Below are 26,337 nucleotides of genomic sequence, written 5' to 3' on the forward strand. Positions count from 1 at the left end.
GCACACACACACACACACACACACTCTAATGCTGGGCTTCTCAAGATGCATAATTCCATAATATGTCTCTGTAGCTTCTTTTTCCCTTCCTATATTGCAGAGTGGACCTGCCCAGTGTCTGTACTACTAATAAAATGAAGAAAAGGAGACAGTGCTCAGACTCTCCTAGGTCTCGTAGACCGTACACGAGCATTGCTCTAAAGCTCCTTTTATAATGAATTTGAGCTTTACAACCCCGACCCCATACTCTTGTCCGCTATTCCCTATTTTATAAGTGCAGCGTAGCATGTTCAGGAGCAGGTTTGTGCTGCAATATCAGAAGAAGACGGGATTAAAAGACTTTTGGAATATAATATGAAATTATTCGTCTTGGGAAGTCCTGCGCTATATTGTAGGTGTTATTTCACAAAGACAGTCACTGTCCATATGCTTTATCATAGAGGGGGGTTTGCCACTCAAGGGACCCCCCTCTATGAGCCAGAACGTAGAGCCTGTAACAAGCCGTAGCTCTGACACTGGTGGACTTCACCTATCCATGTATTACATGGTTGACCATTAATTTGATGCCGAACCCACAGCAATCAGCTGATCAACACACTGAATTCCTTCTTTGAGACTACCAGTTTATGGTACAAATTAAAAGGGTATTCCCAACTTACACAATTACGCATATCCATAGGATTTGCCATAAATGTCTGATAGATGCGTGTCCCGCCTCTGCAACCTGCACCTATATCGAGAATGGGAGGCTCCCTCATCCGTTTTGACTGGTGCGGTGGCCGCAGAATCCAGCGGAGACTAGTGCGCGCTTCTCTGTCCATTCAGTTCAATGGGCGTTACGGAAACAGCTCTTGCTCGACTATTTTCGTAACTCCCATTGAACAGAACAGTTTTTCCGGAAACAGCCAAGCAGCGCTCGTTTATTTACGGAACTCTCATTAAACAGAATGGAGAGAGCTGCGCATGTGCGTGATCCTCTCTGCTCTAGGCCTTTGTCTGGATTCTGGTGCGGGTCCTAGAGCTGGGACCTGCATCTTTTAGACTTTTGTGGCAAATCCTATAAGTTATGCCATAAATGCCTAAGATTGGGAATAAACATTTAAGCAACAGCTTCTCAATATATTCTATTAAGCATCGGTGCTCAGTTTATTTAATACAGGGAAGAATTTTCTGTTCCAAATCTTTTCTTGGGGGAGTCTGATCCATACACAGCTGGTTACTACTTCGTTGACCTGAATAGAAACTGTAAACTACCAGATACACATTGGACCCCTATCAGACGAAGTGGCCATGGGAAATTTTAAAAGCAAGCATGATGGGGTACCGTTTAATCTGCAGAAAACACAAAATCATCAGCACATTTTTGGGGAAATTGATGCAAGCAAACACACGTTTTTTTTAATTTTGTGTATTTTGTACTTTTAGGAGAATACAGAAAGATTTGTTATTCCTGTAGATTTGCTTCTAATTCCTCCAAACGAGGAAGCAGCTCTGGAACAGATGACTGGTAGGTAACACACACACACACTTGTTACAGTATTTATAGTATCCCTCTGGCATGGAGGTACCAGAGCTATAGGCTGTTTTACTATTGGCTGCCCTGCACTAACTACCGCAGCTAACAGCAATTGTTACTAACAATATGTTTAGTAATGGCTGCTTTTGCAATTTTCCAGTGTTTTAAAGAACTTCTAAAGTTGGCATTACTAATACTAAGAAGAATTTAAATTTTGCCTTTGGCAAATTGAATTGCCCAAATGTTCAAAAGGCATATGCGAAGTGTTAATAAATCCTATGTTCTCAAATTACATTTTTAACTAGTGTATTATAAGAAAACATTTTTTTATCCATAGCAACACCCAGCTTTTATTGCTATTGTTTCCAGTCAACGCAATACTCTGTGAGCTAAAAGCACTTAACAAAAAGGCTCTGTTCTGCCAGAGTACCCATTTTCGGTTAGGCTGCATTCACATCTGCATCAGGGTTTTGTTCCGTCTGAGCTTTCCGTCGGAACGGAGCCCTGACTGACACAAACGTAAACCAAAGGTTACCGTTTCCATCACCATTGAATTCAATGGTGACGGATCTGGTGCAAATGGTTTCCATTTGTCTCCGTTGTGCAGCGATTCCGTTGTCTTGACGGAATCAATAGCGTAGTCTACTATAGTATTCATTCCTCTGGTTTCCGTTTGTGTCAGTCAGGGCTCCGTTCTAACGGAAAATTTCGCAGCCTTATTGGTGTGTTCTCATTGTTTTAATAACTTCAAGGAACTTGGAACTACAGCTTGTATGTATATGTATGTTTTATATGTACATTTCTATGTATGCATGCATGTGTGTGTGTATATATGTGTATGTGTGTGTGTGTATATATATATATATATATATATATATATACACACACACACATATTATACATACAAACAGTATATGTGTGTGTGGGCTTTAGGTCTTGATTGTCAAATATTGAATATGTATATTTTTCCAGAGTTCAGGTATGAAGGACAGTGCACCGGTGAACGTGCAGATTCTTCTGAAGGAGAGAATTCTTGTAAGTGCCAAATGTCCAAGGGCTCTAATGTTCTAACTTCGTGTACCTCCCTTGTGCCGTGTGCTCAGGAGACCAATTACATTGTTTATGTTGACAACGTACACCATTACATGACCGTTCTCTTTATAAATTCTTCACATTACATTCATAGTTGTCTGCATGCCACTAGTATGTTTATCATGCATGCGTGTGTTCTGCTAATTGTTTAGAACCATGTTCACATTATGGTGGCTGGTGGGTAAAATAACAATGCAGGTCATATAGAGAACGGTCTCCTGCCTCTGGACACCACTGTTATCAAATAGGGCATATGGTCAAGGGTTGTTCTGATGGGTCATTCACGTTCACAATTACCGATCATTCCACTGTTTGTAGAAAACAAAAGCCAACCTTTGTCATGCAATTTTAGCATAAACTGTGACCAAAAAAAGTTTCACATGCAACGCCTTTGTGGCAAATGTTGTTTTAGTGCAAAAGTCGGCGCGGTCTTCAAGGAGACCTAGTTTCAGTCAAATTTATTAAGTAGAAAAAAAAAAAAAAAGGCCTGAAAATTTGCACCTTTTGTCACAAACCTACCCCCGCTTAAAGCAAGGGTAGATTTGGTTTTCTTCGTCTCACACAGTGCAAAATGTGACAAATTTAAGAGCTGTGCATCTTTAAATACATTTGGCGCAAATGATCCCAACTATCTCCTTTACTAAGACTGGTGTAAGATACACTTTACATACAAGTAAATGTGGGCCAATGGATTCTACGATGATGAGAATATGAAGTAGAACCAGCCAGAGCTCTGTTCACATCATATGAAGCTCCGACTCTCTCCCTAAAGCCGGCACTGCTAGCACTAAATGTTTAAATGTAAACGGCTGATTCCAGATGCCACATAAGGAAGACGGGTTTGATCAATGGTATCAAAGTCAATAATGTTCGATTATAATTAAGACAGATATAGATTAAGTGACATGAGGGATTTAACGCATTAGTAACCGCCCATAGGTGTTTTTACATTGGTCACTAACGGGCTTTATCCTGATGCAGTAGCCTTTTTACGGCGCTGCATCAGAGCAAAACAGCGCCGCTGGGAGAAGGACAAGCTCCCTGCTATCAACTACCCCAGGTAGCTAGGGGCTTGGAGCAGACCTACTCCATTGGGTGGGATCGAAATAGTTTAACCCCTTAGATTTGGCGGTCAATAGCGACCGCCGCATCAAAGTAGATTTAGAGGCTCTCTCATCCCATCGGCATACCCGTGATGTGATCGTGCGCGTGCTGATGGTTTTTATGGCACCTGGGGCCTAACAAAGGCCCCCAGGTCTGCCTTTAGTAAATGCCTGTTAGGCCATTCCAGTGGCATGGCCTTACAGATGCTTGTCAGTTTTACACGGACAACACTGCAGTACAGAAATATTGCAGTCTATTATAAAAGCGATCAAATGATCGCATAGTGAAGTCCCCTAGTGGAACTAAAAAAAAAAAAGTTTAATAAAGTTGATAATTTAAATAAATAAAAATCCCAAGTAACAAAAAAAAAAAATTAAAAGCCCACTTTTTTCCCCTTACAAAATGCTTTATTATGCAAAAAACAAAATATGAAAATAAAAAATTACACATATAAAAACGATTACATTACTTAACCTGCACGGTGAACCCTGTTAAAAAAAAATTTTTTTTTCGAGAATTGCTGTTTTCTGTTCATCCTGCCTTCCAAAAAAAATTGGATAAAAAGTGATCAAAAAGTAGTATGTACTCAAAAATAGTACCAATAAAAAAAGCTACAAGTCTTCCCGCAAAAAAAAAAAGCCTTCATACAGCTATGTCAGCAGAAAAATAAAAAAGTTATGGCTCTTAAAATACACACAAAAAACAAATTATTTAGAAAAGTGTTTTCATTGTGTAAAAGCAGTAAAACATAAAAAACCTATATAAATTTGGTATCGCCGCAATCGTAACGACCCGCTGAATAAAGTAATTGTGATTTATACCACACCGTAAACTGCGTCAATTTAAGATGCAAAAAAGAATGGTGAAATATTTGGGGTTTTTTCCATTACCCCCATAAAAAAGTTACTTAATGTTAATCAATAAATTATATGTACCCCAAAATGGTGCTCTTAAAAAATACAACTTGTGCCACAAAAAAACAGGTCTTTATACAGCTGTCAACAGAAAAATAAAAAAAGTTATAGTTTTTTTAATGCCATGATGGAAAAACGAAAAAAAAAAATTGCTTGGTCATTAACCCTTTCATGACCAAGGGTCATTGATGCCCCTGTGTCCAGGTCAAATTTTCCATTTCTGACATGCACTTTTTTAAATGATAATATCTTTGCAACCGCTTTGAATATCACAACAATTTTTACTTTTATTTTTTACAAGAATTATGATGCTTTTATTTCCTAGATTTGTTTAATTCCGTGTTTTTTTAATTTTTATTATGAGCAGACAAATAACTAAAAATGTGAAACAAAAACACTTTTTTTAGTAATTTTTTATATATATTTATGCGTGTGTGTATGTATATGTATATATATATGTGTGTGTGTGTGTGTGTGTGTGTGTGTGTGTGTGTGTGTGTATATATATATAGTTACACTGGAAGAAAAATGGAATACAAACCGGCGCAACCACAGGGCATTACCTACATACGATGAAAAATAGAGGGTGTAAAGATGAAATGTTCACCTGGTGATGTCGTGCTAGGAGCACGACACCCCTGAAGACGTAGATTTTGTAGTTGGAGATGTCAAGAAAACTGCAAGCCACGGGTTGTGCCAGAAACCATACTTTGGACCAGTTGCTAATCAGATAGTAGAATAGTGAGAATCAAAACCAATAAAGGTGATGATATATACACATACACACACAGTGTTCAGCTCTGTAACAATTAGTCGTCTTCTCTCTCCGTCACCCTGGATCGCTGTGAGCGGAGAGTGAAGTGGGTAAAGTGGGCTATAAGGCTATATACACACATGACCGTGAAAAAAAGCAGTCATCAACAGATCAACTGTCAGTTTTTCATGGCTGTTTTGCATCAATGTGTCAAGATTTGAGTCCATTTCCCGGCTGTATGACCGTTTTTAACCACCATTTGCCATCCGTTTTTCATGGACATTAAAAAAATTGATGAATTTTAATAGTTAGGGATTTTTTAGTCCCAACCCCCTGAAAACACCACAGTGCCCATGTAGATAGTGGCACAATACCACTGTAGATAGTGCCGCATTGCCCATATAGTGCCAGTGCCCACATAGTGCCACAGTAACCACTGTAGATAGTGACACACACAGTGCCCATGTAGATAGCGCCAGTGTCCCCTGTAGGTAGTGCCCATAAAATGCCACATTGCCCATGTTGATAGCGCCACCCCCCCCTGTTGATAGCAACATCCCCCCCTGTAGATAGCACCACTGTAGCTCCCTGTAAGAGCGCAATACCTCTAGCCGGGGGATTCAGCTCCTACAGGGAGCCCCTGATGTCTCTGTCCATATATGGACAGTGACTTTAGGAGTTAACTAAAAGCCATATAGCCGTCTATGTCCATATATGGATAGTGATGCCAGGGGCTTCTCCAGTAGCAGAATCCCCAGCCAGAGTGTCGGCCGGGGATTCCGCTCCTAGGGAGAGCCCCTAACGTCACTGTCCAAATGGACAGTGACGTCCGGGGCTCTCTAGAAGCGGAATCCCCTGCATCGGGGATTTCCGCTCCTGGAGGGAGTTTAGGTGACGCCATCTACAGCGGGGGGTTGCTATCTCCATTGGGGTGGTGCTATCTGCAGAGGGGTGGCACTATCTACAGCGGGGTTGGAGAGACGTCGGGGGCTCCCTCTAGGCCGGGGATTACGATCCTAGAGGGCGCTTAGGTGGCGCGATCTTATCTACAGAGGGTAGCATGTGGCGCTATCTACAGTGGGGGGTGTATTCCAGGGCTCTTAAAGCCCCGGCAGACATGAGTGCAGCGCTGCTCACACTGAAGCAGCACTGCAGTCATTAAACCCCGGTCCAGGCTGCCAACGTTTATATATGTGACAACTGCACGGAGCATCGGCAGTTGGAACGTATATAGATGTATGGCAGTCCTGAAGGGGTTAAGGTTTAAAATACCTTCGGTATTAAGGAGTTAGAGTGCTGTAAGAAACAAATTGAGCTCTGTCCCCTTTACTTTGTAACCAGCTGACAATGGTATAAAATAACAAAAGACGAATACCCTGACGCTACCTGTCAACGCTTCCTTGGTCCCCAGTCAGTCTTTTTTTCATCCCGCTCCATCAATGATGTTTGTCTCGACACTTGACCGCTGCAGCCAATCACCAGCCAGCAAATTGCTGCAGCAGTCACATGTCGAGATGACATGCCATTGCTTGAGCCGAGTAAACAAAGATTAGCGGGGGGGCCAGCAGTGGTGAAGGAGATGGGTAAAGTGAGTATTACTGCAAAACTTTCATGTGGTTGAAAAACTACTTTTTAAAGTAATTTTTTTATTTAAAAAAATTAAAGTAGAATAGATTTAGTTTAAAAATCAAACCGCAAAAGAACCGATGAAGTGTCAATACACATTGCCAGTATTTAACTAAATATAGGTGATGGATTCAGATCTTCCCAAGGATATGGAGGCCCACTTTTTGCTGCTTAGTAAAAGGCATGTCCAAATAACTATTTTCAATTAGGTAGTCTAAGGACTCCCTAATGAATACTTACAATGGGAAACTCCAGTTTTCAACCGTCTTTCCTTTTTAATAATGTGCAACAGATTTGGAAGTTTATGTATATTACTTTTATTTGGAGTTTGAATTCTAGAATGTTTATAAGGGTAGTACTGGAGAGTGTATTCGGTATATATGTTTTGCCCTGTGGCCTTCCATCGCTGTTTTATATACAGATTTGTGTAGTAGAGATTTGTTTGTCTTGTACATTTTGAAAACACTTTACGGAACACCAATCCCTAGGGATTCTCTCTTCCCTTTGAGACTGGAATATTTATAAACAGTGTTTCTATATTTTTCTGTAGCTAAGTAACTAAAACATCTGCAGGTACCCAAACACGTCTAGCGCATAATATTCCTATTATTTTGGTAATATGGCATTTTCTCAGATTTGGTCTAATATTTTAAATGGTCACTGTCATTTTAAAAATCGATTGGGGTCTCCGCACCCGTACCATCACTAATCTCTGAATCTGTATTGTGTATCCTTTGACGTTTTGTCACTTGGTTAATGTTTTTTTTTTTCTCTCATTTTAAACTCTTCATGGTTTCAGCACAGCCATACAGTACAGCGTTGTCTACGTTTTCTGAGGAGCCCATAGATGAAGGACCAAGCAGTCAGTCTGGAAATCCTTGGAACAAGCTACAGTCCCTTTGTGTCAGCGTTGCTACAAGTTCTGGTTAGTACGACAGTGGGGTAAAGAGATACTAATCTAAATTAACTTGGACAATAAATAAAGCAGATTGACATATTTTATTTTATTTTTTAAATATAGTTTTTCTTTATCATGATATTGCTTAAAATACAGATTGAAAAGCATGCAATACAAGACATGTAGTACATCCATTTACTTAAAGGGGTTTTCCCACGAGGGACATTTATGACATATCCACAGGATATAGGAGATTTTTGAAGCAGCACTAGTCCCGAGTATGGTGCGGTGCACGCTGTCAAGCCAGGCAAACCAACTCCAGCACGATGTATATCCAAAGAAGTAGTAGGACAACAGCACACGTCTTCAAATCATCAAAGTGGTTTTATTGTCAAGACATCCACAAACGACAAGCAACGTTTCGACCCATAGTGAGTGAAGGGTCTTGACAAAGACCCTTCACTCACTATGGGTCGAAACGTTGCTTGTCGTTTGTGGATGTCTTGACAATAAAACCACTTTGATGATTTGAAGACGTGTGCTGTTGTCCTACTACTTCTTTGGATATCCACAGGATATGTCATAAATGTCAGATAGATGCGGATTCCACCTCTGGGACCCGCACCTATCTCTAGAACAGGGCCCTCTAAACCCCGTTCTACCTCTTTGTGTGTTGGCTGATTTCCAACCATGAAGGTGAAAACAGCGAAGCTCGCTGCTTCCATAACTGCTATTCACTACTATGGGAGTTACGGAAACAGCGTAGCTCAGCGAGCTACGCTGTTTTTGTAACTCCCGACCATAAAGTCAGGAAGTGGCCGGGAGTCAGCGATCGCAGACAAAACTAGAACAGGGTTTAGGGGGCCTCGTTCTAGAGATAGGTGTGGGACCCGCATCTATCTGACGTTTATGACATATCCTGTGGATATTCCAAGAAAGATAGTCGAACAACAGCACACGTCTCCAGATAATCAAAGTGGTTTTATTGTCAGAACATCCACGACAAACAGGCAACGTTTCGACCCATAGTGAGTGTGGGGTCTTTGTCAAGACCCCACACTCACTATGGGTCGAAACGTTGCCTGTTTGTCGTGGATGTTCTGACAATAAAACCACTTTGATTATCTGGAGACGTGTGCTGTTGTTCGACTATCTTTCTTGGAATTCTACAACATGCCGGAGTGGGTTTACCTGGCTTGACATCGTGCACCGCACCAGACTCGGGATTTGTGCTGCTTCAAAATCTTTCACTTTGCTTCATATCCTGTGGATATGTCATAATTGTCACTCGTGGGAAAACTCCTTCAAGGAATCATTAACACCAATTTCCTTCCTATAGGTTTTTTTTTTTTGTTTTTTTTTAATCAGTTCAAGTTTATTCAACAAAATTCACAACTGTACAGGTCATTATACATTCTCATACAGTGTATAAGCAAATTTCCACAGACCCGCTTATGTATTTTCAACAAAACATTCCCTCCCCCCCCAACTCCCCCTTGTACCCCCCCAGCCGGTCTTCTCGTTACAACTTTTTTAATCCTATCTCCTTCCCTTTTCCATTCCACCCTCTTACGTCTACTCCCCGTATGTACCCCACCGTCAGTAGCCCTATACCTGAATGTGGGACCGTAATGTAAGTAGCTCCGCCGAAGCGTACCCAGAATGATCAATCCACCTAGCCCATTGTTTTTCAAACTTTGCCTTGGACCCCCTCTTGGAGTATATCCTATATTCCATCAGAACCTGTGAGTTAAGTGCCCCTATAATTTCTTGCTTTGAGGATGGCTCCGTATCCAGCCAGTGTTTCGCTATTCCTTTCCTGACTTGGTATAGTATTTTTGCAATTGCCAAAAGTGACATCCTATCCCCCTCCAAGTCTCCAACATATCCCAGCAGCATTACCACTGGATCCCATGGAATCTGTACCTCAAACACTCTCCCCAGTAGCTCTGACATTTCTGTCCACAGAGTCCCCAACCTCCCGCAGGACCAGAACATATGGAGGATGTCTGCCTTTTCCTCCGGACACCTAGGGCACCTGGCGTCCGCCCTTAAACCCATTTGTTTCAGCACCCAAGGGGTCCTATACACCCTATGTATCAGAAACAACTGAGATCTCCGTTGTGCTACATTGATGGACAAAGTACATGTTGCCGCCAAGACCGCCTCCCAGTGGTCTGTAGGGATAGGACCCACATCTCTCTCCCATGTAGCTTTGACTGGTGCCATAGGATCTCCCAGATGTTCCGACAGCAACCTGCGATAAACCAATGAAATTAATCCCTTTGAGGTTACTGCTTTTGCAATATGTTCCAACACTCCCGTGGCATGTATTGCCATGTCTATACTGGCCACTTGTGTCTGCATCGCGTGCCGAATCTGCAGGTACTGATAGAACATGCGGGAATGCAACTGAAACCCCTCCCGTAATTGCTGAAAGGATTTGAGTATGTCTCCCTCGTATAACTGACTCAATCGTATTATGACTTGCTGCTCCCACCCCTGCATCCCTTCCAATTTACCCAGTTCCCCCAGATATGCATTCCTCCAGAGTGGTGTATATTTAGTACACTCTCCTATCCCCAGCAAGTGTTTGCACTGGCACCACACCTTATGTATGAGAAGCAGGGTGGGTCTGGTACTCGCCATCCTTTTATAGCTGTGTGCTTCCAGTCCTGCCAACGGGTTCTCTCCCCCCCCCCCCCCAGATATGATAGGATGCGCGCACTGGACCCCCATGTCTCTTCCTGCTCCCACCCCCAGAAATGCTGACATTGGGCAGCTAAATAATACACCCACGCATTGGGCACCGCCTGGCCCCCCTCCTCCTTAGGCAGTTGGAGTTTCTCCAGTTTAATCCTGGGTACCCCCTTCTTCCATACTAGGTCTCTAAACAAGTTGTGCAACCTTCTAAACCAATATTTGGGGATCCATACCGGGGAGTTATATAGGACGTACAGCACCTGTGGCATAAGGATCATTTTAATCAGATTCGTCCTACCCAGAGCAGATAGCGGTAGCTTATTCCAAGCCTCTACTTTGGCTTTTATCGTTGTTAACAGTGGCATTACATTAAGAGACATATAATCCTGTGCTTTCGCCGTCACCCTGCCCTCCAAGTACTTAAACTCCGTGACCACCGGTATCTCCACCTCCTCCTCCCCAGTCTGGATAACCCCCGGGTCCATGAGCATTAGAGCCGATTTTGACCAATTAATGAGCAATCCCGAATATTTCCCAAACCGCTTAATCAGGGCCATCACTAACTGGAGTGTGCGCTCGGCATCCGCCATGAATAACAGCATATCATCCGCGTATAATGCAATTCGTTCCTCAACCCCTGAATATGCTCATGTTGTCTTACTGCACACGCCAATGGTTCCACCGCCAACGCGAACAACAACGGAGATAATGGACATCCCCGACGCGTTCCCCGCGCCAGCGCAAACCGATCAGAGAGTACCCCATTCACCCTAATCCTTGCAGTCGGGGCTACATATAACAACTTTACCCATTTTATGAAATTAGGGCCAAATCCCATTTTTCCCAGAACTGACCACAAATATTTCCATTCCACGCAATCAAACGCTTTAGCCGCATCTAGGGACAGAATGGCTCTCCCCCTGTTATTATCCGGAAGAACTTGCAAATTCAAGAACAGCCGTCTCAGGTTCACCGCCGTCGACTTGGATGGCATAAAGCCGGCCTGATCTCCATGTACCACCCCAGCCACTACCCTGGCCAGTCGAAGCGCCAATACCTTTGCTATGATTTTAATATCCGCCGTCAATAGAGAAACTGGTCTATAGGAGCCCGGGAGCTGCGGATCCTTCCCCTCTTTAGGCAGAACTACTATAGTACATTGTTTCCGGGAGCCGCCCCCTATCAAAACTATCCAGAAGAGTGGTCAGTAACTGAGGTGTGAGTTCCTCCCCATATTCCTTAAAAACCTCCACCGGAAGACCATCCGGCCCCGGCGCCTTTTCACTGGCTAGTATCCCTATAGCTGCCTGGAGCTCCTCCAGAGATATAGGTTCCTCCAATGTCCCTCTCTCCTCCCCTCCCAACCTGGGAATTTCAGTCTCCCCTATATACTCTTCCAACTGTTGGGGTGTGTGCTCTGCTCTAGAGGCATATAAATCTGAGTAAAACTGCTGAAAAACTTTCAAAATCTGTCCTGTATCAGTCTCCGACTTTCCCCCCTCCCCCCTGATAGTGTGTATATAATTATTCTCCCTCTGAGCCTGCGCCATCCTTGCCAGTAACCGCCCTGTGGTTTCCCCCTCCTCATAATATTGGCGTTTTAGAAACATCCGTTTGTTATCTGCCCTCTCCAACTGATGCTGTTTTAACAACCGCTGTGCCTCCACCCAATGCTTCAATGTGTCTGGTGTGTTATCCGCAATATGTAGCCTTTCTGTCTCCGTTACCCTTTCCAACAGCGCTTCCCCTAATTGTCTGGATCTAGTTTTTACTGCCGAAATGTGCTGTATGAACACCCCTCTCAGCCACGCCTTCATCGCATCCCACAGTATCTCTTGCGGTACCGTACCTGAGTTGAATTGAAAATATTCCTTTATGAGGTCTAAAATTCGTTTATTATCTATTAACTTCAGCCAAAAGGCATTGAGTTTCCAGCACCCTTGCCCCCGCCCTATTCTCCCCTCCGTCTCTACCTTCATTAACAAAGGAGAATGATCCGATAAGGCTCTTTGTAGGTATTCTATCTGGGCTACAAAGGGTACCGCTGCCGGCGAGCACAATATTAGGTCTATCCTGGATAGAGACTGATACGTGGAAGACGCACAAGAGTACTGAAACTTATTTGGATGCTTATCCCTCCATATGTCCCGCCAACCCATTTCAGCAACAAGATGACCAAATGCTGTTATACCTCCCCCTGTCATGGCAAATTTATCCATATTAGTATTCAGTACCGCGTTAAAATCCCCCATCACTAGTAACGGCACCTCCGGGAATCTAGCCAGTTCCTCCACCACTTTCTTGATACACCCGCTAGAAAATGGAGGGGGGACATACACCACCAACACACAGTTCCAATGATACAGAGTACAGTGTACCCCCACATACCGCCCCTCCCCATCCTGGAAGGAGTCATGACATATAAATGGCACTGCCCTATGTATGAGAAGACTCACCCCCCTTGAATATGTAGTATGATCAGAATGAAAACTATGACCTACCCATGCCCTATTCATCATGGAGACTGAATCCCTAGTCATATGCGTCTCCTGTAGTCCTATCACCCGCGACTCCTGCTTCTTGACAAAATCAAATACCGCCTGCCGTTTTCTGGCGTCCCGCAAGCCCCGAACATTCCAGGACAAACAATTAAGTGATCCCATCATCCTGCAACATATCCCAACACATCCTTTCCTGTACTCGTAGTTTTACGTATCCGACCGGCTGGGTCATCCTTCCCGGGTCATCCTTCCCTCCCCTCCCCTCCCCCACCCTGTAACCTCCCCCGTAAACCTACCCCTTTCCAAGGGTCGGGGCGATAGACCGTATCTGCCATTACCCATAACAACCAGCGTCGGCAGGTCAACTCCGCCCACCTTACATTCAGCAATACCATAACTTGCTATTCACTTTTCCCGCTTAACTGACCATTACTCCCGCTGCCTTTTTTGCAAATAAACAACCATCCCTTCAACATATCAGTACCCCTCAATGTCCATAAACAAATTCCTCCACTCCCGGTCTTCCGCGTGCACCGCAGCCAGGCACTCCAAGGCCCCCAGGGGTTCAAACAGGAGTCCAAACATAACCAGGAACCCTCAATGCCAGTTCTTGCAATGGTCTACGACACCTGGTTCAATCCCGCATCCCCGGCCTCATCTTTCCAGCCGGTCCGCTCCGGATCAACGCCGTCCCTCTGCCTCTGCCGGTCTCAGTTGACTTTCATGGCTGTCCAACCATCTAACCGCTTCTCTCGGTGTCTCGAAGAAGGAAGTTGTGCCCAGCGCCACCACTCTCAAGCGGGCAGGATACATCATCGAATATTGCACTTGTAACGCCCTTAAGCGTCTCTTTATATCCATAAACTGCGATCTTTTCCGTTGTACTTCCATAGAGAAATCCGGGAAGAAGGACACTTTCACCCCATTAAAGGAGATGTCTTGACGTTCTCTAGCTTTCCTCAGGATCTTGTCCCTATCTTTGTAATGTAGAATCTTTATCAGCACCGGTCTCGGCGGCCTCCCCGGAGGGCCGGGTCTGGTCGGCACCCTGTGTGCTCTTTCCACAGCAAATAAAGGGGTCAATTCATCCTTGCCGAATGTGTCTATCAGCCATTTTTCAAAGAAATCATCCAGTTTCGCTCCCTCCACTCTTTCCGGAACTCCCACTAGGCGAACGTTATTCCGTCTCAACCGATTCTCCATGTCATCTGTCTTTGCCAGCAATGCCGCCACCGCCTGAGAGTGTGCTTGCACATCTTGCCTTATGTTAGGAATCACATCCTCCATGTCTGAGACTCTCCCCTCCACAGCCGTGGTGCGCTCCGCTACTTTTTGCAAGTCGTTCCTGAGCAACAAAATGTCCTCCTTCAATCCACCCATCTGGCATGATAAGGCATTAAGGACCATAGAATTTTGCTTCACCGCTGCCAAAATGTCATTTAAGGAGGGTTCCCCTTTCCTTTCTCCATTTTTCCCTCCAGCACGTGGCTGATCCTGCATGGCGCCGCTCATCTCCTCCTCCTCACTTCTCATGTCCCCCGCCAAAGGAGAGTACCTGGATCCATAAGAGGAGCCTCCAGCAGCCTGATCTCCAGCCGACGTTTTCTGCTGTGCTGCCGCCCCCCCTGCTCTCGGCGTGCGGGCGAACTTCTCCAGCTTCTCTGCTACTTCCTACCGGAGGCCTCTCCAGCCGACGCCATCTTGAGCGCGGGACCCGGGACTCGCTGGCGGCGATTTCTGCTTCTTCGAGCGCGTCATTATGGACGGGCACTCGTGCTCCTCCACCTCTATACTCTGGTAGGACCCTGGGGAAGCTGTTTTCCCCGAATTTTGCGGGATATATGGACCTTACAGGATGAATACAGCAGGAGCTCCGGTCACACACGTCCTCTCACATTCACCGCTAGGCCACGCCCCCCCCCCTTCCTATAGGTTTTTAATCTATATTGGGGATATGGGAATGGGACTCTTGTCACCGAACCAGTTCTTTTTAAACTATCCAAATACACCCTTTCCCCATAAGCGTATGTTCACACGGCCTATTTTCAGACGTAATTCGGGCGTTTTACGCCACGAATTACGCCTGAAAAAAACACCCTAATACGCCTACAAACATCTGCACATTGCTTTCAATGGGTTTTACGATGTTCTGTTCCCACGAGCCTTACTTATACGTGTCGCTGTCAAAATATGGCGCGTAATCTTCAAAAGAAGTGCAGGACACTTCTTGGGATGTTTTTGGAGCCATTTTTCATAGACTCTATTGAAAACCGCTCCAAAAACGTCCGTAAAAAACGCGAGTTGCTCAAAAAACGTATCCGTATTTTCAGACGTTTTTTGTTAAGCGTGTGAACATTTTTATTCCTTATCCATCCATTTTAATATACTTTATACTCTATGTTTTACATTTTAATATACTGTATATGCTTTTTTGTTTCTCCAGTTATACTGTGTTCACGCACCCCTGTTGTAATAATTCTGTTCATGCTTTTTCAGATTCCCATCCTAAGTGTTCGACTTCTGTTGCACAGAAGAGCAGAGAGATTGGGGTTGGATCAGATCCAGACAGTAGCACTCCTGATATATTGACACCTAATGCAGATGTATCTACGGGTGACTCCCCAGGTGGCAAGAGTGAGGTTTCCCCTTTGATGTTTTCCGAACATTCTCCCAATCCACTACAACCTAGTACAAGAATACCTCGGACTGGCAGTGCCAGTACTAATGCTAGCCCTATCTGCAGTCCAGGAAGAAGTTTAAACGCCAGTAGTGCCTCTCTCAATCTGATACCACTTACGCAAGACTCATTGAAAGATTCACTAAAGAAAAGTTTGTCAATGGGCAGTAAAGTTCAGATAAGTCCAATTCATATGTCCGTAATTGAAAGTAGCCCTAAAAATAAGAGAGACCTTTTTTCCCTAAGTGATGAGAGCAACAGAGGGAAAAGCTGTTCTCCGAGAACAAGGAAAGCGTCAAAGAGGAAGCAAACTTCAGAGGAGCTCGCCAGTATACTTTCAGACTGTGAGCAACAAGCAGACAGGCCGGATTGTGTGACTACTACTGTGTCTTCAGATGAAGAAGTTGGTGAAGTACCTGCTAACGATGATGATGATCAGACTGCAGTCCGTAAGCAAATAGCAGAAAGAGACGCAGCCATCCCTGTTTCAGACATGAAAAAAAAGAACAGAAAGTCTGAACAATATATCAATACAAGTATACTAAGTCATAAGTCCAGCAGAAAGAGGAAACCAGCACAAAAAAGCATTTTACAGTTTGTGGTCAATCCAAAAACCCTTCAAAATAAAGACTCTTCAGATGAGCAGTTAACTGCAAAGGGACCAACAGCAAGCAAAACCTGCGTTCCGGAAACCCCACCTAATCGAATATATAGACCGTCGTCTTCATTCCAGGCCAAAGAGAAAACCATAGAACCTATCATTGAAATCGGAAAGAATAAATTGGTGAGGAACGGCGCTGCTAGATGTTACTTAAAGAATATTTTATACATTCTTTGCTCTGCTAAGCCATGAAATGTGTTTACTTTGTTATATTTGGCCACAATTATAAAGAAGCTTTTATGTGACTTGAAGAAATTGCATGCTTAATGATCACAAGCGTTCAATATCACATCATATATGTTATGGTTTTTTTCTTGTACTTAAGTGCACCATACAATGGCCCACATTTTTTATTTTTTTTTTTTTTTTTTAAATGGCCTCATTTTAGCTAAATGTGTAAGTTAAAACATGAGCTACAACAAATTTATAATCACATGTGCCTTCACATTTTTTACAAATTTCGATCACTGCCATTAACTTTCACACTAAAAATGACGGCACTTTTTCTACGCCGACGTCTGTGTGGAGTCATAAGATTTCATAAATCCTGGCCCAGCAGTAAACCACATCCACTTTCACAAACCGACGTGCATTGTGCAAATAAGTGTCACACAGCAGATAAGACCGATTAATCTGAGCCAATAAGTTGAGCATTATCCTTATTTTTGTAAGGCGACAATGTTTGATGCAGGGGTATGGTACAACCAGAGGTTACAATGTTTGATGCAGGGGTATGGTACAACCAGAGGTTACAATGTTTGATGCAGGGGTATGGTACAACCAGAGGTTACAATGTTTGATGCAGGGGTATGGTACAACCAGAGGTTACAATGTTTGATGCAGGGGTATGGTACAACCAGAGGTTACAATGTTTGATGCAGGGGTATGGTACAACCAGAGGTTACAATGTTTGATGCAGGGGTATGGTACAACCAGAGGTTACAATGTTTGATGCAGGGGTATGGTACAACCAGAGGTTACAATGTTTGATGCAGGGGTATGGTACAACCAGAGGTTACAATGTTTGATGCAGGGGTATGGTACAACCAGAGGTTACAATGTTTGATGCAGGGGTATGGTACAACCAGAGGTTACAATGTTTGATGCAGGGGTATGGTACAACCAGAGGTTACAATATTACATCTACAGACATCGTTTCGATACTTTGAGATCAGTCTCATATGTATCTCTACGCATGAGACTGAGCCTGGTAAGGAAAGAGGGAAAGACCCACTTATCCTGGCACATTATGCTAGACCCTTTTCTCTGCCTTATACCACCTATTAGGTGACACCAGTTAACATGCATTTTTGGTACACGGTGACGCATTTAGAGACATGCCCCTTACTCGATAAATCACACCCCCTTGCTGAACATGTCGAAAAAAGTGTCTAAAACGTTTATTAATTGGTGCGCATTTTAAATAGTAAATCTGCCCCATAGTATCCAAAGTTTCTTCTACTGTATGCATGGAAGAATTGTTATGCTTCTAGCAATGCTTCCCTCCATAAATAGGGAGTTTAATTAAGGCAAATTATATACTCCTTGGCTAAAAAATACTTATTAAAAATGACAAAGGCTGTGTTCACAACGCCGTTGTGGTGTCCATTATAACGGTGCTGATGGATAGTCCAATAGTCTTCACAGAATCACCTTGCAGCTAAGGAACATAAGAACATCTATCATGCTAGATGTAATATTTGGAAATTTGTGTAGTGGATTATATTTAAGGGGCTGTCTAGTTTAGAAAACTCATTTTCATGTGCCCTATAAGGGAATTCTGAGGTAATAGATGGGGGTCCGTTGTTCAGTATCCTTAGGCGAGAGTGGCTACAAAGAACGTCTCTCGCTCTGGAGGGCCTTTTCTGTCCTGCATTACACGGACAACCCACTGATATGAATGGGCACTAATTCTTAAATCTCCCTGCGGTGGCACTGCAGGGCAATTAAACACTTACTGCCAGGTTTCTCCACAGATTACAGTTGATCGCTGGGATTCCCAGCAGGGGGTCACTTTGTAGTCAGATTATTGTCAAGGGACCTTTCTAACAAGTAGGGATTGTTAAAGGGAATGTGTCGCTAAAAAATTTTTATTTTTTTTAGTTAAACAATTATTATTTAAGTGATTACACATGGTTTTAATTTTTTCACAAGTCAGGAAATATGATAAATTAGATTCTAATTTATAACCTTTCCATGTGCTGGTCACTAGAGGGAGCAGTTCCCAAAATTGAAGCATGGTCAATGTGGTAAAGCAACCTCATTGCTTTATGCTGCAAATTTGGGGTAGACACACACTCTCTAGTGTCCTCACACAATCCCCCCTCCCTTATTCTGGCTAGTTCCAGGAGAAGGAGGAGGTTGAATCTTCAAACCTCCTACACTGTGTGCCGCCATTTTCTGAGCGAATGCACAGTGTAGGAGGATTAGATACAGTGCTAAGCAGACAGTATCACACGAACATAATACACACAATGACATACACGAACATAAATTACCTGCTCCTGCCGCCTCCGCTCCTATGCCTTGCGCCTTCGCTCCTATGCCTTGCGCCTTCGCTTCCTTGAACATATGGCCGGAAGTCGTCATCTTACTGTCCGGCCGCGGCTTCCGGTCCATATGAAAATGGCGCCAGATTTCGCTCTGCGAACGAGCTACGTTTTGGTCTGTGTGGGAGCGGCGCATGCGCCGTTCCCACACAGACGGCGTATGCTGCAGTGAATAGAACGGCTCCCGTTCGCATTCTCTATGGGGTTGTATGTGCCGTATTCCATCTCTGTATGTGTCGTTAATCGATACATACAGAGATGAAAAAAAATGGCAGCCCCCATAGAGAAGTAAAAGTAAGAAAAAAGTAAAAAGTAGAACACACGAACACAAATAAATAAATTTTATTTTTTTATCATACTAAAAGCAATATTATAAAAAATCATGACACCTTCCCTTTAAGGTGTTGTAGAAGATTTCCCAGAAACAGGACCACTCTTGTCCATTTAAGTTGGTGTGGCAGAGCAGCTATACCAAGTGCAGCTCATGTTCTAGAGTGGCGCTGTTTCCGGGAAACAAAAGGTAGACCTTTTTTTGTAAACTCCTACAACCCCTTCAAGACTCCATGCCACATTTACACTTTCTTTTTCCTCTTGCAATGAATAATCTTCATGGTTTGCCTTTGGTTGTATCGCTATCTGCTAACTGATGTCTCTTTTGAGGTATGAGAGCCGGGATGCATGTTTGTGTTGCATCAGACATAATGTTTAATTTCATTGATTATCGGAAAAAAAATTGGTGAAATTACTACATTCGCAAATCTATGGTAATGGTTGTATTTCTTTTTACACAGGTCCACCGTGATGGAACGTCATTTCAGTATAAGTACAAGCCTCCTTCTGAAGAGCTCTGCGCCTGTGTGAACACTATACAGTGAGTTACATGTATCAAACCTACAATATAAGCTTGGGACACGTTAGTTGGCACCTTTCTTTCTGCTATAGCCACGTGATGATTGAACAGCAAGAAGATGTTCCAGCGCTCGTGCATTGCTTTCAGAATGATAACCAGACACAGTGGAGAACGTCGCTTTTTATTTCTTTAAATCTAACAAAGGAAATATCTTGCTGTTTTTTAAAATAGGAAGCAATTCTACACATCTGCACGTTAAATCCACAGTAGCACCTTCTCCATAGGAAGAAATTTATTTTATTCTTGTGATTCCCGGGACACTTAATAATTATTGTTATATACAGTAAAATGCCTTTAACTTGGCATGAATTGTGGCTGGATTATGGCATATTCTGGATTATCAGGCTGTCATAGAAAAACATAAAATATACTTCTGCGCTTAAAATGTATAGAAGTTTTATCCAACCTTTATGAGAAAAAAAAACTCCAGCAAGGTTACATATCACAAAAAAAAACCCATAATGTACTTAAAGGGGTTTTCCCATCAGAGACATTTATGACATATCCACAGAATATGTCATAAATGTCAGAGAGATGCGGGTCCCAACTCTGGGACCCCCCACCTATCTCTAGAATGGGGCCCCCTAAACCCCATTCTACTACTTTGTGTTGTGGCTGAAGCGTGTGATTCCCAACCATGAATTACGAAAACAGCGTGGCTCTGTTTCCGTAACCCCCATAGTGGTGAATGGCATTTACGGAAGCAGCGTAGCATGCGAACTATGCTTTTCTCTGTAATTCATGGTCGGGAATCGCACGCTTCAGCCACAACACAAAGCAGTAGAACAGGGTTTAGGGGGCCCGTTCTAGATAGGTGCCGGTCCCAGAGGTGGGACCCGCAAGATCTGACGTTTATAACATATCCCGTGGCTATGTCATAATTGTCTCTGATGGGAAAACCCCTATAACTTTTACATGCTGCCATTTACATTCCCATACTGCCGCTGCCACGTTCCCCTCCTCACATCCACATGTACAACACATTATTTACCCAATAGAAAGTTGAACATTACGGTTTATTACTTCTAGTGATTTGGCGCCATCAATTGTATTTTAAGTCCAAAATCCCCTTTAGCACAAAATATATCAATTTGTTTCTTCATCAAAGTCTCCTTAAAAGTTATTTCAAGTGTCAGTCTTCTGGGACCGGTCTTTCAAAATTCCATTATCATGCAGAGCCAGATTATCAAAATTTCTTTTCAGATGGTAGATTAGAGACTGTTCACGTCTTTTTACCTGTTATCAGCGGTATATGCCCCAGGAGTATCCCCCGACGTGTACCTCTGATGGAGGACTGCGACGTATGGCATTGTATATGCATACAGTGGCATACGTACGTCGCCAAGTGACCCAGTGAAAAACAATATTTTTTTTTACAGTATCCCTCTGTATAGTAAAGCGCAACAGGCTACACCTATACAGTGAAAATAAAAATGAGGCGAACAGCGAATTTTACAGTTAGATGCAGATCAGCCATGTAATAGCTTTTAGCCTTTGTTCACACCACATTTAATTGATGTTTCTATATGCCTTTTATTAAAAAAAATGTAAAGAGATGTAGTCTGTAACAATACCATACTTTTTATAGGATGAACATACTATATGTTGAAACATACTATTGCACTCTTTACTACATGAATATTTTTTTAAAGTATCTAGAGAGAGGTTTCGAACAGATAACAAATATTTTTAGCGAACCCATAAAAAGAATTGCTATGGATGACACATAAAGTATACATTTTGTATCTAATATCAAACCCAACCCCCCCCCCCCCCCTCCCCAGTATACCCTAAATATTTACACCACCAAATTTTGGCTGTGACAGTGGTGGAAATATAGCAAAATGGACCAGAATTCTACCACAAACTGTCAAATTTGTACTACCATTTCTATATGTCTTGAAATCATTCTACAGCTACTTTGATGGTTTTGAAGTGTTGAAAGAAACTCATAAAGTAGTAAGTTTCCTAGTAAGTTGTGCCAAATATATTATATCACATGCACAATATAGAAACATTGGGGCAGAGTTTTGTACCACCTCTTTGGCCCAAACCATTTTAGACAAATCTATCAATGAAAAAGAACAGTTTGCCGCTAGTCCGACAAGAGGAAGTGGTTTATCACAACAGGGGGCGTGGTTTATCGGAAAAAGGTGCGTTGCACTAAATTGCGTTTTTAGTAGCCAAAAAAGTGGACTAAAATAAGCCAACCAAGAGGTGGTATAAAGTTACACAGCGTGAGCCACTGATAAATTTGTCGCATCTAGTCTAATTCTAAGCTGTTTGAATTTAAGACTGTAAGGCTGGGTTTCGACACCGCGTAAACATTTTGGATTCTCCGCAGCAAATCGAATGCACATGCTGCAGAAAAATTCTGCGGCAAAAACGTTTATAAATTGATCTGCAGTGCGGATTTAGATCTGCAGCATGTCAATTTATGCTGCAGTGTCGTTGCTCTTTTGTTGTGGGTTTTCTCCATTGAATTCAAAACCTGCAACAAATAGCAAATTTTACGGGGGGAAACCCTGCGATTCTGCCTCAAAAATTGCGAGTCTGGGGAAATAATAAAACCTTTTTTTTTTTCTTATTAAAATTAATTTAAAAAAAAGCTAATACTTAACCCTGGCCGTTGTCAGCCGCTGACGATGCGTCCCCATGTGCTGAGTGCAGCCCGTTTCATCCCATATGACTGCTGCAGCATCGTACCAGGAGGCCGGGCTACACTCAGAACATAGGGACCCTTCGTAATGACAACGGCCGGGGGTAAGTATTAGCTTTTTTACTACTTTTTTTTTTCTTTCAAGCAGTGGAGACTCCGTCTGAAAATCTGCACCACAATTTGGTGCGGTTTTTAATACGGAATTCCTTATGGGTTTCAGGTCCTATACGCTGCACAGCTCATCCAACCCATGGGAACCCGTGTGAATTTACCTCGTTATTTACAATTTGTGCCATTTTTGCTACTAAATTCATGAATCTTGTGATAAATCTCCCTAGTCATCTTTGTTTAGAACAATTTGGACATAATCTCAGTTCTAACTCATAACTGTGTCTTTTTTTTTCTCTCTTTCTCCCCCATTCAGGATTCCAGCAGACCTGCGTAAATGGGCTGTAAAGGTGTTGTCAGAAGGCCAAGAAAAAGCTCTGTAACTGGCCCTTTTATGTGTGTATTAATCTGCCAGTAAACATAAACCTGATAGATCAGTGATTCTTTTTCCTGACAATTGTTTCCACTGCTTTTTTTACGGTATAAATACTGTGGATTTCCGCAACAAATACAGTAGCAGCAAAGTTATCGCATCCACACGCTGCGTAAATACTGACTGAAAAACACTCCGAAATTGACCTGCAGTGCAGAATTATATGTCGCAGCATGTCCGTTGTATTTACGTAAACGCTGCTTATTTGTTACGGGTTTTCCCCATTTTATTCAATTGGGAGGTAAAACCCGCAACAAATAGCAGTTGTTGCGTTTTCTGCGGCGGGTTCGCAACAGGAGGAAAAAAAAAAATCTTATACTTCCCCAGGAGTCTGTTTCTTCCTCCAGGCCGGCCTCCTGGGATGACGTTTCATCCCATGTGACTGCTGCAGCCAATTCAGAGTGCCGGCCTCCTGGGATGATGCTTCATCCCATGTGACCACCGCTATAACCTGTAATTGGCTGCAGCAGTCACATGGGATGAAACGGCTAAGTGCTGCAGTTTCCGCAGCGGACATTCCCTGCGGCACACAGGGCGGATACGTATCCTCGCCGTGTGTAATCACCCTTAATGTTCTTGCTTGCGGATAATCCGACAAGCAAAGAATCCGCTTCCAAGCAGTTTTTACTTCGTTTTTGTAATTTAAGGTGTCCATAGCTATATTTTTACAAACAGACCTAGGAATATCCAAAACTATATTTAATAAAATGTCCACTAATGGCAAAAACACCTATGTGGTCCTTTTACTGTTGTTTAACAATTGTTCGGAATAATTCTAGACATAAAATACATGTAATGCTTTTCTTTCTGGCATGATGGGAAGTGTAGTTCAGTCATGATATAATTGATAGAGGACATAACTGCATGCCGTGGATTTGGACTGATCCTCTGTCAGAACTCAGCAGAATGTGCAGCTTACGTGTTATTAATAAGAGAAACGTGTACACATTAAAAGAATTGTCCAGTTTTTTCATTTGTCTTTTTTTTTTTCACTCGTTTGTATAATAGGTAACATATAAGAGTTATGTGAGCAGAATTTTAAATACATGTACATTATAAATCTGTATGATTTCCTATTCTATAAATTAATAAAACAAATAAAAAGTGGAAAACTTTAAAGTTATTGTCATTAGGTAGCCGGCTTATTACCAGAAATGTTTGCCATGCAAGTTTCTCTGTCATTTGTCTCAAAAGCATCCTAGATTGTGCCAGGGCTGGGTACTCCAGCGCTCACCGCCTGGCTTACATGAAAGGAAACCGCTCAAATTCATACTGACAGATTGCCTCAAATGTCATGCGGGACAGTCAACAGTAAAGGAAATTGGAAGTTGACTTGCCCTGTTCCTGGATGTCCATAGTGTATCTCATCTCAGTGCTTCATTGTGTATATATATATATTTTTTTATATTCTTCAGAGATGTGATTCCTATTTTTAAAGAGGTTATCCAGTTTTAAATGAAGCATTATACAACTTCCTAATATACTTTGTGTTTCAATTTCTCACCATTATCAAGATCTCTGTTTACAGTCAGTGGATAAGAACACTTTTTTTTGTTTAGGCTGCAAACCCATATATCTAATCCTGCTCTAGAAATACTATTGTATTCAGTCTATGGATACAAGTGTGTAGGCAATGCTCTGTAAGCCAAAGTCCCGGAACTCCAGACTGACACAGTGTAGCAAACTAGATAGATTGTGCTAAAGCTGATTAAATATTCAGCTCACAGAGCATTGCCTAAACCAGGGGTCTCAAACTCGGCCGTGTAAATGGGCCGCACATAGAAAATATGTGAAGTTGACAATCCAAAATTCAGATAGTTATTTGAACTACTATGAGGGTCAATGCACACTATGCGTATTACGTGCGGCAAAACCGCAGCGTAATACAGTACCAGCATAGTCAATGAGATTCCAGGAAATCTCATCTACACGCTGCAGTATTTTTCTGCACGTAAATTGACCTGCGGTGCGGATTTTGAAATCTGCGGCATGTCAATTTATCTTGCTTTCCACTTTCAAATTGTATATGCCTAGTGCTCAGGAAAATCACACCAAAATCCGCAGCTTGAAAAAACACATCAAAACGTAAAAACTACACTGAAAAATGCATCAAAAGACGAACGATTAGGTGCGGTTTTTACCTGCGAACTTCTTGCGTATTGCTGAGGTTTTGGTGCGTATTTTCTGCAGCAAAATATACAACATGTGCATGTAGCCTTACAATACTACATTACTATAATAAGACCGTTATGTTTAAATTTACCAGAAATGTGCGAGTATACTCCACGTGCTTATTTTAACAATCCAGTGTCCCTAAATGCAGTCTGGCTGCTCAGTTGGCAGACACAAGAATGTCAACATTGGGCATCCCCTTTTTAGATGGTACCACAGTGCCCTCTTTAGATAATGCCGCAGTGCCCTCTGTAGATAATGCCGCAGCGCCCTCTGTAGATAATGCCGCAGTGCCCACGTTTAGATAGTACCACAGTGCCCTCTAGATAGTGCCCTCTAGTGTCACAGTGCCCACGTGTAGATAGTGCCACACTCACACCCACGTGTAGATAGTGCCATTGGGGCTCCCTCTAGGAGTGGAATCCCCAGCCAGAGCGTTTCCGACGCTCTAGCCGTGGATTCTTCTGCTGGAGGAGCCCCTGAAGTCACTGTCCATATATGTACAGTGACGTCAGGGGATTCTTCTGGACCGGATTCCCCGGCCAGAGCTTTGCCAACGCTCCGGGGAGCTATGTGGCCATTGCTCACCTACCACCTTCATGAAGGAGCGCCGACGCGTTTCTTCGGCCTGCTCTCTCCCGATGGAGCTTTGGTGCCCCGTGGGCCGCACATGACCGCCTCAGGGGTGTGTTTGAGACCCCTGGCCTAGACTGAATAAAATCGTAACCACTTCTCAGCTCAGAGCAGGACTAGGTTGCAGTGTACTTATTTGCTGATACCAAAATATCTTGAAAATTGTGAGGAATTAAAAAGTATATTACAAAATAGTATACAGTTTCATTTAACCCCTTCCCTCTCTGGCCACTTTTGACCTTCCTGACACAGCCTCATTTTTCAAATCCGACATGTTTCACTTTATGTGGTAATAACTTCGGAATGGTTTTACCTATCTACGCATTTAGTTTTTTTATTTAGTCCCCCTTGGACTAATACTAGTCCCCCTTGGACTTGATCCAGCGATCCTTGGATCGCTAGCACTTTATACTGCAATACTAATGTA

At 42.9% G+C, this 26,337-nt stretch overlaps 1 protein-coding gene across 2 annotated transcripts in view; it reads left to right on the forward strand.

The window, feature by feature from the left end:
- Positions 1-24,151, forward strand: part of ACD (ACD shelterin complex subunit and telomerase recruitment factor) — a 59,815-nt gene extending 35,664 nt beyond the window's left edge. For both annotated transcript variants that reach the window (XM_075826681.1, XM_075826680.1), the window contains exons 9-14: positions 1,426-1,507; positions 2,489-2,551; positions 7,806-7,931; positions 15,605-16,569; positions 19,787-19,866; positions 22,989-24,151. In XM_075826681.1, coding sequence (XP_075682796.1) covers positions 1,426-1,507; positions 2,489-2,551; positions 7,806-7,931; positions 15,605-16,569; positions 19,787-19,866; positions 22,989-23,055 — 1,383 coding nt within the window. In that variant the 3' untranslated portion in view covers positions 23,056-24,151. The remainder of the gene's footprint in view (positions 1-1,425; positions 1,508-2,488; positions 2,552-7,805; positions 7,932-15,604; positions 16,570-19,786; positions 19,867-22,988) is intronic.
- The last annotated feature ends 2,186 nt before the right edge of the window (positions 24,152-26,337 follow it).

This window comes from Rhinoderma darwinii, chromosome 5 (genome assembly GCF_050947455.1).
Source record: "Rhinoderma darwinii isolate aRhiDar2 chromosome 5, aRhiDar2.hap1, whole genome shotgun sequence".
Lineage (NCBI taxonomy): Eukaryota > Metazoa > Chordata > Amphibia > Anura > Rhinodermatidae > Rhinoderma > Rhinoderma darwinii.